Below are 13,928 nucleotides of genomic sequence, written 5' to 3' on the forward strand. Positions count from 1 at the left end.
ACCAAAAACCAGACAGGTTTCCAGCAAAGGCTGGGATAATTAACTGGAATGGAAACGTAGCCAAGTCTTGCAAAATTCTAGTATACAGTTGCTGTTCTCTCAGAGGTCTTTTCTCATGCCATCTGAGAGCGTTCCCTTGCCTGGTCACTTGTTTTGCTTTTTTTAACGTAATCACTAGTTGCTAGAAATAATACTGCAAGGACTAATATGCTGGTTACATTCTTACAATTGGGTTTGTGTGCAGTGCATGCTGGTTTAAGAGGAAGCTGTTTTATAACATTTTTAATTATGAAATTTCTTATGCAACAGAGTTTAAGGGTCAGTTATAAACAATCTAATCAAAAAGCTTCCTTAGGCAGTAACTCACCTATGTAATTTCTTGTAGCTCAAGCTTGACTCAGGCCACTCTCACACAAGATTCCGGAGCTAGAATATAAGATGTGCTGATTCAATGTACAGTTCATAATTTTTTTTTTGCAGTGGTGCTCACAAATCGTTGGAATAGTTTACCTATGGCTACAGTGGTTTTTTCCGTTTGAAGTCCTTTAGTAGAAGTCAGGCAGCTGTGTCTGTTTTTCAAAGCTGTGGAATACCAGTCCCTGAACAAAAGGGGAAAGGTGTCAGAGAAGTTGCTGGTAGTGTTTGGGGCTTGAAAGGCTCAAAACGCCTGTGCTTTCAGTTTTGAAGCATGCAGAGGAGCTGCTTGCTGTTGCAGGAACGTCTCGCGGGCGCCACTGGCAGCAGGCAGGCCATGCTGCTCTCTGGATCTGACACCATGAAACCAGGCCCTCCACAGCTGATTCTGCAGCCAGCTCCAGTCCTTGACTGCAGGATAATTTATGCAGCTATAAGAAATTTAACTGTAGTCTCCTGCCCCTCTCTGGACTGCATCCAGAAAGAAGGGAATCCATATTCCTAATCATCAGCTTAAAACCACTGCTGCATTCAGCAAGATTTTAGTAGGAAACTGAAGATAGAGGGAGGGATCACAGACCCTTCCACTTGGGCCAAATTTAACTGAGAAGCATAAGGGAGCACCAAGCCTGCCCATTCTTTGCTCCTGGTAGAAAACAAGAGACTTCTGCTCTCTTTAGGAAGAAAGTAAGCTTCCAAAATGACTTTACTTCAGGTGAGCAAACAGCCAAACCGACACATAGCATTTCCCGCAAGGGAAGAATGCGCCAAAAGTCACTTGAGAAGTGACTGTGCCTTCCTGGGCTTGCTTCTACCTTTGAGGGATTCTACTCCATCAAGCACGAGCCATTCTCATTTTTTTAAGCCAGACAATTGACTTTAGTTTTATTACAAAGCTTTTATTAAAAAACAAATGCTCAGCACATTAACTCAAACTGGAATGACAAAAAAAAAAAAAAATCGGTTGACAGTATTTTTGGCAAAGGCTGTGCCTTACTATTTTAAAAAATGGGTACATCAATGCTCATTTCAACAACTGGCATAAAATCCCACTAACAGGCTAACAAAAACAGATACAAATACAGAACAATTGAAGTAATAATTCAAGTGCTGGGCTTTTTACAAGGAGAAGGGGAATGGGTGAGAAGGAAAACTCACTGCAGTCAGATTTGCTGGATGTATTGCTTATGTTTACAGAGTAGATGATGCAAGACTGAAGTGTCTACTGACCAGCTGACTGTTGTTACATTTATTTAGTTCTATAGGACACTGTGTTATATAGACTGAGAGGCCACTATTTGTTACAAATAGTTTAACAAAAAAGCCACCTTTTTTCCATACAGGTTTTTCCTCTGGCAGAAAAAAAAAAAAAGAAAAACCCCTTTTATTTAAAAAGTATTTCAGACTTCTGACACTTGTTTAAAAGCTCATACCTAGTAAAATATACACCAAAGAAATTACAAACTAAAAGTTAAAATATAAAAGCATTCAAGTTTCTTAAAAAAGCTAAAACCAAAATTGATCCTGTCGCACCATTAAATAAAAAGAAGGTTGAGTGTGTCATCCTGGTCCAGGCAAATTCCATTCCTCGATGTGCTGTATGGGGCAGCTGTGGTGTCTACGTTACTCTCTTGGCTGAAGCAGGCAGAGACAGCCGTGCTACTTTGTTTGCTGACTCAATATGGACACAGATGAGATGGGGGCTTAAGAGTGCAAGGCAGAGGTGGAGTGAAGACAAAAGCTGCTCTGCTGACCCAGGAGCTCATTTGCTCTATTTATATCGGGGCTGGACCTCGTGATAGTGAAGGATTTTGGCAGTGATTGTCTTTATGATTCAGTGTCTCTAGCAGTGACATCAGGGTGAATGACATCCTAGACAGACTCCTTGGGGGTGGTCTGTGTGGCTGAAGGACACACCTAGGGTTTAACAAGCTTCCATCTCCAGAAGGGGTCCTGGTGTCGCCGCCTTTGCTTTGCAAGTTGAGAAAGCATTTCTTTTCCCACCTACGGGGAGGGGAGAGAGAGAGAGAGAGAGTGATAAAGACTATATGAAGCTTTTTTTTTTTCTTTGTTAAATCCTTCAAAGAAGCTGGTGATGGGTCACTGTAACTCTATGACACAACTGTATTCGTGGAATGTGTCCTTTGCAATGTCAAAGTTAAGTGCAGAGTATTGCTATTTGCTCTTGCTTGAAGTTTGCAAGAATATTTACGGAGAGTACTTTGGATTGTAAATAGATGTCCACACAAACTAAAAAGGAGGGGTTTAAGCTATTTAGACATTGAACATATTACAAAAGTAATTCCCTTTTGTAGTGGATTTCATTTATCTACAACATTTGACTCAGATATCTGTTACAAAACGAGACATCCTCAGGCTTTAGTACTACAGTGGTTGAGGTCAATTAAACCTCTACTTCAGAGCCTCATGCTCTACTCCCTGCAGAAATGAAGAAATGCCGTCTTCTGTAAGCGGCCGAGTAGAAGAATGTGGTGGGTGAGGCTTGTGTGAACACTGACCCTCCCATGCATCCACACAACTGGGGAGGATTCGTTCTGCTATTCAGCGGGGTAGGGTACATCTTCCAGTTGCCTAAGAGCCATGGGCCTCTTACCTAGCAGTAAAGTTCACTAGGATCTTGGAAGGGTTTGCGTTCTTATAGCATGTGAAAAGGCCAACAGTGCAAGCCTTATAGGGATTGGTCATCCAGAGAGGAACAGTTCTTCATCGTTAGGTCTCTGGGTTACATCAGCTGACTTACGCAATTGCTAACTCAACCATCACCCCTGCCCTTCTGACCCAGACAAGGGGGTTATAACAGCTACTCCACCCAAAGACTGTCTAATGAGTCAGGCGTTTTTCCACAGATGGACACATGCTGGCCAGTAATGGTCTCAGGATCATTGGTATCTCAAAAAATCTACATTAACCTCTAGGCCTCCAGGTACTACTCAGTTGCCAAACAAGTAGAGGGTTCAATGAGCAAAGCTTTTGAGAATGGCCAAAATTAGCACAGGAATGCAGTTTGGTGGAGAAGGTGAGTGAATTTTCACCAGAAAAAAACACAAAATGCTTAGTCACACAAAGAAGATACGCTGCCAGCACCTTGAATCACGCAAGGCAAGACAGAACAAGTTTATGAAGAAATGGTTTAAACCACAAGTCAAACTTCTGTTAGACGAATCATAATAGATAGACTGCTTGAGCCTGTAAAAGTCACAAGCAGAATTAATCAGCAAATATTACAGCAGCAGTATTTAAACCTGGGCCATTTATAACCGGGCACCCACCTCCCATCTGCTGCAGCTTCCCTGTAAGCCATTACAACGCAAAGCGTTTTGCCCGTACTGGTTGAGTACAGCTCCTGAAGAAGCAGTTACACAGGCTAATGTACTCCAGAGTAGAAAGCCTCCAAAACTGATTTTGGACCCTTTGATTTTAGTAAGCACAAGCTGAGGCCCCAAAATTTTACTTAACAAGCTGACGACTCATCAGAGGCCACCCACATGACCATTGTTTTAGCGGAAAGGAAAGCTGAGGACACTGAAGTAGTTTAGCTGCAGACTAAGTAAGGTAGAAAGAACAAGCGCAGATTTGTATCACACTCTCCTGTATAGCTTTAATTTGAAGGACACTCTCCCCTCCCTCAAATACCACCATCCTGGATACATAATGAATAATTTTCACCTGCTGCTGGTAGCCACAAAAGGACATTTAAAGTCACTGTGGCCTCTTGAACAGCCCAGCTGAAAGTCCACTGGCAAACCAGTGGTTTCAACAGAGGTGGTCTGTATTGACTAATTCAGTTCCTATTTCCTCATAAAACCAGCCCAAGTCCCAACTAAAAAAAGCCTTCGGAGCTTCCTGCCCTCCCCCCCCCCCACCCCCCCCCTCATTTTTTACAAAGTAGCACAGTGCTCCATAACACATGCGGATCAAAGAGCTGCGAAGGGCTCTACCTTTCCAAGGAGCACGAAGAGAGGCCAAGCAAACAGCAGAGGAACGCTGGGGAGAGCACCCTGCAGCTTTATATTTATTTTGTGCCTTTTCATCCCGGATTTTCAAAGGTTTGGTCCAGGTTGCTCTTCCTGGGAAGGTTTTCCTCTCAGTCTTACATGAAAACATTCAGCTTCCTGTTGAGGAATGGCCTTGAGGCGCCAGGCCAGTAGTTCACAGCAGTCTGATACAAGCGCTGTGATTCAGAGCTACTCCCCATTAGCAGCCAGGAATGTACTTCACCGAAGGAAATGAAATGCTCTTCTGTTGAGATGGTTCCCTGCCTCCTCCCCCCTTCCCTTACCAGCACGCTGTCTTTGAAGTCAGGAGGTTAAAATAACGACCGCGGCCTTGCTCTGGCCCTCAGCTTTTTCAAACAGCGGCCATCGCTTCTTTCTCAACCCAAAGGCAGCTTTGGCAGCGCCTGCCTCCTTTCCATTGCCCCTCTCGGCGCCCAGTTATCCCGTTCCGATAGAGAGGCTGCAGATACTGCTGTAATTCTGCAAGGGGACAGGCACAGTGAAGCCCCAAATATTTTTATTTCTAAGCGAGTACTGCAGTACAGCAAATTACACAGTAGCTATCCTGAAAACAGTATCTAGAACCCAGCCTTTCCCCAGCTGCACATTAAGGCTACGCGCTGGAAATACTTCCACTGCTGATAAACCAAATAATACCTAAAAAATACGAATGATGATGGTGTTGCCTTACAGATATAAAACAGGTCAAATCAGGATTATTTTCAAGAAACCACAGGCATGTGCTAAGGAGACTGAAGACTTCCCACATCTAAGGCTTCACTGGGGGGCTGTAGCTGAAGTCTCGCCAAGCCAGGCATGCCCTAGCAAAGCCCAATCCACAAGTGAAGTCGGCGCAATCAAAGACTGCAATTACAGCTCCCTGGCTGTGGTTAGGCTTCAAAGAAAGTGCTGCAAGTCACATTTTACATATGTGAAGTCTTGAGCCTGAGCCACAATAGGAGGCACTGTCTGTGCCATTTGCAGTGTACATCTGACTGCAGAAGGAAAGGGGGGAAAAAAAACCCACCACCACCTCGAGAAAGAAACAGAAATAAAATTCAACAATAACTCAGTGTTTTTTTTTAAAAAAAAAAAAGTCTTCAGTACTGAAGTGATAAAACTGTATTTCAGGAATCACTACAGTATAACTAAAGCCTCCTAACAAGCCTGGGCTCAATGGCTGAGGGCAAGAGCATCAGAGGGGGACCAGAAGTCCTCCCCATGCTTGGGGATGAGATGGATTGAAGGGTGGATCCGCAACGGCCTTGTGCTCCTCCTCTAGTCTTTAACTCATGCCATTTTTCTAGAACAAGGGAGAGGATTATGCAGCTTCATCCAGGTCACGCTAATCGGAAGAGGTTATGGAAGAAAGTCAAGAGTGTCTGGGTCGGTACAGGAGTAAGTACAGAGTAAAAGAGATAGCTAGCCCTTCACAGAAAGCAAGAGAAAGTGAAGATTTTAAACCAGGTGCTTTTTTTCTACTTCTTTCCCCACCATAGGTTGTTTTCATACAGTTGTAAGAAGAGACAAGACTACACATAACGGCAGTTATATGTATTAAAAAAAAAAAAAAAGAAGTCATCAGTCTCCAAACCTGGCTTTTAATCCAGTACTTCAAACAACACGGCAAACTCAGGGACCCGGCAGCTGAAACTGTCATTTTCTTTTGAAGTCCAAAATGAACATGTTGGACTTACTGCCAGGGTTTATCCAATACTCCAGAAACTTGGGTATGCAAAGCCAGGTGATTATTTATCAGAAAAGTTCACGCTGTTTGTGAAGCCCCTTTGTGTCTTCTTCGCAGCAGAGCTGGAGAGAGTTTCAGGCGCAAGCAGATAGATGTCGGCGCTGCAGTCTGCTCCTCTTCCTGCCCAGCTGTGCCATGGTTTGTGGGGTTAGCCTAAACCAGATCCTTGAAATGTTCTGGGCAAACAAAAACAAACACTCCACAACCTTTGTTGTTTCTAAACAAAAAAACCACCTCCCAACAAAACCCCAGTCATTTTAGTAATCCGATTTGCTGCAGGGTCCCACAAGCTGTTAGAGCACATGGATGGGGAGACCTACGGGAGACAGTAAAAAGCCCTCTCTGCAAGAGCTGGATACCAGCAGGCAGCAGAGGAAACCTTTTAAGCTGCCTTAGTTGCCAAAGAAATTACATAAAATTGTACCCTAAAACTGTAACAGATCCTGCCTTGTTGAAGCTATGTCAGTAGTAAGTTTTTCTTGGTGTTTTTTTCCCTGTTGTTTTGTTGTTTCCCCCCACCCCCCCCGCCTCGCTACTGTTAGCCTCAGCCCATTGCTGCTAACTGCGAATGGAGCCTCCAGTAACAAATTACTCACTCGTGTTTTAGATGCCCTGAAGTAACTACCCCTGAAAGTACCTCTCCATTGACTACAGGCGGAGTCTGGAGTCCTACCTTCTGTCCCCTTGGTTTGGTCTAAGCTAGATGCGTTAAGTGAACAGCAGGAATATCCCCCCCTCCACGAGTCAGAGACCTCTTCCAGAGCAGGTTAGTGTCAGCACGGGCAACACCCAGTATTTTAGGACTCCCGCTTTGTGCGGCTGAAGTCAGTGATGCCAAAGCAGGTGTGGCTCTTATCAAAGGCCCCCAGTGTAGGCAGCACGAAACTAGCAGCTCTATCACTGAGCTACAATCTTTAAAATGATCCTACTGGAAGACCCAGGACGTGTTTTTCCTGTTGGGGGTGGGAAGGGAGAGAGGCTCAATGTCTATAATAAAAAACAGATTACCTCTAGACAGCTGTTTCTAGCAGCTTCTTAAAGAGGAATAATATACTAAAAGTGATCAGCAAGGCAGAAAGAAATAGGCTTGTCCCCTTTTTGAATTTTTATGGCATAAAATAAATATTCAGAAGACTTTCAAAAATTATTTATTTTATAAACAGAGCTGTGAAGAAAGATGCATCAGTTCTAGGGGCACTGAAATTGCTACTTCAGTTTTCACCTGCTGTAACAGAAAAGACATATGAGGTACTGGTAAAGTAGTAAGTGAAAATTCTTTCAAAAGAAAGAAATAACATAGGTAAAGTTTCCTTTGTGGATCATCTTTTCTGCAACAACTAAACATAGGTTAGAATTGACACTGTACTTTGAAAGACAATCTCAACATTTAAGTCTCCTAATACATGGAATAATTTACATATAGTTGCTTTCATGCAACCAAAGGTAAGTCAGATGTAACCTGAATATCTTCTTGAGCTTCATCAACTCTTCTACACACAGGCATCCACAGAGCAACACTACCAGCGTAAGACATCAGTACACAGAAACCACTACAGAATTCAAACACATCAACTTCACTTTGATGCAATTAAGTCATCTCAGCAGAAAATCTCTACTGGTCCAAAATACACAAGCCTCCTGTTGTGCATCTCAAAAGACACACATATGGGAAGAAATCCAACTATTCATCAAAATGTAGTCTCACCTAGTGTCAAGGCAAATGCACATACCATAAAACTAATTATATGTAGTTATTTTGGCAATAACATTTTACCTCATGCAATTTCAGGTATCCCTGAGACGAAGGATAGAGGCGTCTCAAAACTCCCGAGTTTAATTCTGATGCAACTTAATATTAATGAGGAAACATGTGTCTTACTTCTGCAAGGAGGAATCAACTTCAGAAGTTATGTCTCTCTGCTCAGTTAAGCCTCCTTAGTTCTCTTACCCCCCGATCCCGCCGTACTGATGCCCCCGGCAAGAACCCTAATTCAGAGAGATGGTCACCGGTACCACTTCCCTCAGTTGCATCTACCCTGCTCACACGCTACGCCCCAATGCCAATGACACCTTCACTGCACAAATGCTACCAACGTTTGCTCTTACCGCTGGAACCAACAGCGGAAAGCTGGTGTCCTGAAAGGTCAGACTAAAACCCATGCTGTCTAACTGGCTGCCAGTCTCACATTTAACTGGCTATAGACAGCGGTGCTTCAGCTGGCCCTGTGTGAGCTTCCTTCCTTGAACAGCTTTCCAATCTGCACACTTTCAAAATTATTTATATGGTACAGTCTTAACAAGCGGGTAAAGGATCAGAGATTTAAAAGATGACTTGCATAAAAAGTCTTAAAGTAGAGGATTAAAGGACTGACTGGTATGAGAAGGTTGGCTCTATTAGCAGTGACTTCGCAACATCAAATTCAGGCTTTTTGGTTTTGGTTTGGTTTGGTTGTTTTTGTCTTCAGGATGGCTGGTTTTGCATTCATGTATATCATAAGACCTCTTCAATCCAATCAATCTCTAAAAGTCAGAGGCAGACAGAAACAAAACTCGGTGCTAAAGTTTGCTAAGCTTTGACAGAATTTGCATTTGAATACAATTCTGTTGAAATTAGAAAACAGATTTCACCCAAGCTTAGTCTCTGGAAACAACTGGGAAAGACTTCGACAATGTCATAACAACTTGCTTTCTAGCAGTTCAAGAATACGATATCAGTTTCTCATTTTGAAATTTTTCATGTAAATACACTAAAAAATGAAAATGCAATACAGACCCAAGATGAACGCTAAAATGCTGAGGTTTTCTTCCAATTGGGAATGAAACCACATTTCAAAATCTTATGTTTTCTTTATGAAACAGTTTGTTTCTACAGAGTTTTTCTCATGACCTTAGAATTCTCAGTCTGGTGGCGAGTTTACTAAATCCACTAAAATACACCGTTTTCATCCAGAGAAGAATGGTGCACCGGCCGTCAACTCTCTGTCCCCACCCTATCCCACAGGAAGAGTTAGAACAATAGTTGTCCCCCTGTTCCTTCATTCTAGCCCAAGCCGCCTACGGCTAACACCTCAGAAGTGAAACGATACGGGGTTTTTTTAATCACTTGTAAATGTGGCTGAGTTCAAACTTCATTGGGCATCTCTAACTTCACAGCAGCATCTGCAACTTGAGAATCTCTGACAAAATGAACAGGTTCTAGACACTCGCCTGCTGAATTATCTACTTCTGCCCTTTGTCCGTGTCAGTTTAAAACATGAAATGCTGAAGGTCAGCTTCATAGCTGACTGTGCTACACCCTTTGATTGCAAAAACTGTTTTGTAGATACTTCAAAAATTTTCTTGTTTCTCTAATCCCGTATCTATGCTGATTGTCTAGTTGAAAGTGTTCTGCTGTTTTTTTTATTTAGAAAACCTATGCTTGGCCTCTACCCTGACTTACCCTTATCCCTCCCATAGTCTCTGATTGCACCCAAAATAGTTTTTATACCCTTCCTTCCTTCCTTCCCTCCTGCACTTCACAAGGCTCCTCCGCCAGGCCGGTGGAGGAAATTGGGGAACTCAATTCTGCTCCGCCGCATCTCTCCCAGCAGGTGTCAGTGCCCTTCTGTACCTGCCACCTAAGCGGGAGACGGCTTTTCTTCAGGTCTGCTCTTTTGACGTTTTTCTTGATGTCAGAAAGCCTGAAAGAGAGGAGGTTTTCTGTCTTTCACCCCAGCGAGATCAATGTCAGGTGAGAATTAAGTTGCAGGAGGGGATCTGTCCCAATACTCCTTGTCTTTGGAAATTTCTATGCCTATCTGAAAAATGCTGAAGTTAACCAAAGCGTTCAATAATACAAATGTTTCAATCCAGCAAATTCTCTTCTGTTCATTCTGTCCTCTTGCCTACGCTGAAAGGCCACCGTTCATAGGCAAAACAGGGAACAAGGAAACATGAGTCGCACATGTAACATAATTTTTAAAGCAAATCAGGACATGTCTCTGCACCACCATCACCACACAAATTCTCAGACACTAACTTCTGCGCAAATCCTCCAGGCTCTGTTTAAAGCTTCTGAGCGGTCAAGCAGTATGGAAAGGGATGGAGCGTTTGCTTCATTTTCAACTGCTCAGCAGCAATTTCAAGAGCACTGGCCAAGCCAGGTTAGAAAACATGTGCCTCAGAAAGCAAGGTACCACATCCTCTTTGCATCTCCTTTCTAGGATGCTGGCCAGAAATCCATGGTCAACCATGACCACAGTCATCGGATGGTTCTCTTCCACGGTATTCTGGCTGTAGATTGGTCTGCTTTATAGTCTGCCTTCACAGCCTCACTCCATTTTATTTCTAAGTAACAAGGAAAAGATAATCCAGTCAAAAGTTGTTTGTTACAACACTATCCAAAAATCACTTCCGCACCGAAATTTGGCTCTAATTTCCATGTAGGAAGTTTGAAACGTTATAGATAATTCATTATTTAAAGTTAAACAGTCTTAATCTGATCCTTTTAAGTGCTTCTGATTGTAAATCAGTATTAGTCAAGTTTTCTCATTTTTGAAAGCTTTGCTAATCTAAATGCTAATTGTCATGGAATTTTGCAAGCCACAAATACACTTCTCACAGGTTTTCAAATGTCTAGTAAGCTTCTCTATCGCTCTTTTTAGCCCTTGAAGATATGCCAAAACACAATGTTAAATTATGTAGCTTGTGAGGACTTCCCAATTGCATCCTGCCATATGTCAAATGATGTGCCTTTTACAATTACCGTACATAGCAAGTCATAAGACGTTAACTATTTCCACGTTGTGGAACGATCAGGAGGAATTTTCATTAGTACCTTTCTCTTTCCTTGCCCATTTAAAAATACTCATGAGATGCCAAAAGTAGCTTTTTTCCTTCCAAAAGTCAAATCAGATAGGAAATGGGGAATCTCCAATTCTGACACAGAATTGCTCCCATTTACAAGTCTTCTACAAGGTTGTGCTTAAAGTAACAAGAAAACACCCACCTTTTTGAAAGGTGCTCAACAGATCTCTACATATTGTCCTTCATCTTAGCTTTCCTCATTTTCCCTTCCCTCCTGGCCTCTCCCAAACTCATTTTTAGCATTATCATTTCTTATGCCACTCTCGGTTGATTTCAAAAGGAGAGAATAAATACAAGTTATTTCTTCAACAAATAAAAGTTATTTCAAACATCTTGTTGGGCCATTTCAACTGAAAACAAAATCCTTCTTGGGGACAGTTCTACAACTCTTAAAGAATGGCAACGTGCTTTGGAGTACCCCAGGATAATTTAGCAAAGACTGGAGCGCCAGGTCACAGTATTCCTAAAGCACTGTAATACTAAAGTGTTTTACAAATTGGCCATTCAGCAGGCTGGAGGAGATCGCGGAACCCAGCTAAATCCTAAGCAGTGAAGCCATAAGAAGCCTGCTGCTGTGTACAAGCCCAGGAAGAGGAGCAACTTAACACTACCGCCTTGACTTCACCCCTCAAATGATGTCCAAGCCAAAAAGCAGGTTAGAGGTCCACCTTAAAAATCAGTTATGTGCTGAAGCATTCATGGACAAGAAAAAACACACCCAAAACTTTCACAGTATCTTAAATCATTTCTGTTTGCATGTCTCTTCCGTTACTTTCCTCTGAACATCCCACCACACAACCCTCCCACCATTTCATCCTTCTCACTTACATCACCGTAATTACAGCCCTGGCTGATCTCCTTTGTGCTGATCTCGAGATTCTTTCTTTGGTCTTGCCACCTACTCATTTCTGATTCTTCTCAGATAACAGAACGCTTGTCTCCTTCCCAGACCTCCCACCCTCCTTCCCCTTCTTCCTTGCACCATCCCTACGAGTAAGAATGCTAGTGTTTTCCTGTCTTCAAGAGCTCTTTGCGGCACTCACTGAAAGGCATTCCCAAACTTATTATCTCCATCCAGTAAAGACTACAACAGCTCTGCTGTGGGCCTGTTAAGATATTACGCTTGTGGGCAAAATATTCTTTGGATTAGGCTTGCAAAGGGCAAGAGTCTTAACCTTCAGAAGTTTACTTTGAAGTCTGGCTGATTCAGGTTCCCTAAATCATTCTGCGCATTTACTCCCAGCTAGAGCACATCTGTACGTCTCCAGCGGAGAGCATTCGCTCGGCACGCAACATTTAGCGAGGCTGCCTACATGCGCAAATATGGAGTCAACAGCACGCTCCCCCTTCAGTGGAAGAAGATACCTACTGTTCTCACACTCCGTGTTATAAATTGCACGAGGACAGAGAGACAGGTATTACCAACAGTTTGCACACTGTTACAGAGCTTAAGGGGAAGGAAGGAAGGGGTGTAGAGGTAAAAGGGAAAGAAAAAGAGAAAACCCACATACTCAGAACACTCATCCTCTTCTATTTCAACTCATCCTCTACTATGAAAAATGCAAACAGAGAAACTCCAACAAAAGTAGTTCAGTGTAGGCAAGGCAGTCATCCTTAGATTGTAAGGCATCCAAGAAACCAAATATCTCCCGGTTTTTAACTGTCACTTGAACCTCAGTTGTATTCTGATCCTAATCGAGTGCTCTGCGTCAATTCAGATAAAATTATGTGTGTTTTGCTTACTGGTAGTGTGTTAACATCAAAGGGAAAAATGCTCACAACTATCATGGACGTGGGCCACTAAGCTGAAATATCAATTATAAAACTCAAGGTTAAAGCACTTGCTTTTTTTTTTTTTTAATAGTATAATACTTCTGGCAGTTACTGTAACTAACGATACCTTACAGCTACATTTGTTGTGTAGGCTACCGAACCCAAATGCTGCAATTCACATCTAAAATCAGCATGACTCAGGCATATTGCAAAGAGCAAGACTGTCTGCTTGCCTGAAAAACTTTTGCCTAGCAGGAAGAGAAAAAGAGCAGCATTTTGCCTTTTCACTTTACTTCAGCTTTAAAAAAAACCCCGAAGTCTTAAACGCAACCAAGTTTAGACTAACCAGCACAACTACAGAAGAGGCTTGAATCATGCTGACTGACTGACGACGGACGCACTGCACAGAGCAAACTTAACTTGGCTTTCTCTGGCTGAAAGTCCAAGCAGAGCAGAGGGCCAACAGGAGGCGGCTTTGCTGACCACTCTGAGTGCCAAGGGAATCATGTGGCCAAACACGGCAGCGGGAGAGGGGATAAAGAGCCCATTTCTGTTATAATGCATAGGGGAGTTTAGAAAGTGTTATTTTTTTGCATAGTTCCTGGAATTTTCAGGGATCTCCCGAGAGCAGTCCGGGTTAATTAGACAGTGCAGAAGCAACTATTATGTCAAATGAGTGCCATTCCTACTAGAAAACATATCACGCTGAGAGGAAGAGAAGGACCAGCCTTCCAACACGAACACTGAGAAATGAGGATCTCACTGTGGTACTGTGTGCACTCACAAGCGGTCTGGATGGTGTTACTGGATATCTGTAATCACTAGTCATTCCACCTTCAGTGCAGATGATACGATATGAAGAGAGAAAACACACACTGGAAATACAACAACAACAAAAAACCCAACCCACACCACACATGAAATACCACTGTACAGTCGAGGGAGAAATTCTTGATATAACTGAAATACAGTCCCATTTTCTTAACAGATGTTTTGTTAGTATACAGGTGAATAAATTTTTAAAAAGTGTACCCAGCCAGCCAGCATCTTGTAGATGTCAGCACATAAAATGTACTCTGAAGCCAGCGTCTAACTTGCTCTTATGAACTGTGACAGTCTGCTGGCTGGGAGGG

General features: G+C 42.7%; 2 protein-coding genes across 4 annotated transcripts in view; one reads left to right on the top strand and one right to left on the bottom strand.

The window, feature by feature from the left end:
- The window catches only part of RPL34 (ribosomal protein L34), a 350,268-nt gene that overhangs the window by 94,503 nt on the left and 241,837 nt on the right, over positions 1 to 13,928 (top strand). The gene's annotated exons all lie outside the window — the stretch shown is intronic.
- Positions 1,293 to 13,928, bottom strand: part of LEF1 (lymphoid enhancer binding factor 1) — a 70,462-nt gene continuing 57,826 nt past the window's right edge. For all 3 annotated transcript variants that reach the window (XM_075149750.1, XM_075149748.1, XM_075149749.1), the window contains one exon: positions 1,293 to 2,418. In XM_075149750.1, the coding sequence (XP_075005851.1) occupies positions 2,339 to 2,418 (80 nt within the window). In that variant the 3' untranslated portion in view covers positions 1,293 to 2,338. The remainder of the gene's footprint in view (positions 2,419 to 13,928) is intronic.

This window comes from Calonectris borealis, chromosome 4 (assembly GCF_964195595.1).
Source record: "Calonectris borealis chromosome 4, bCalBor7.hap1.2, whole genome shotgun sequence".
NCBI classification, from domain to species: Eukaryota; Metazoa; Chordata; class Aves; order Procellariiformes; family Procellariidae; genus Calonectris; species Calonectris borealis.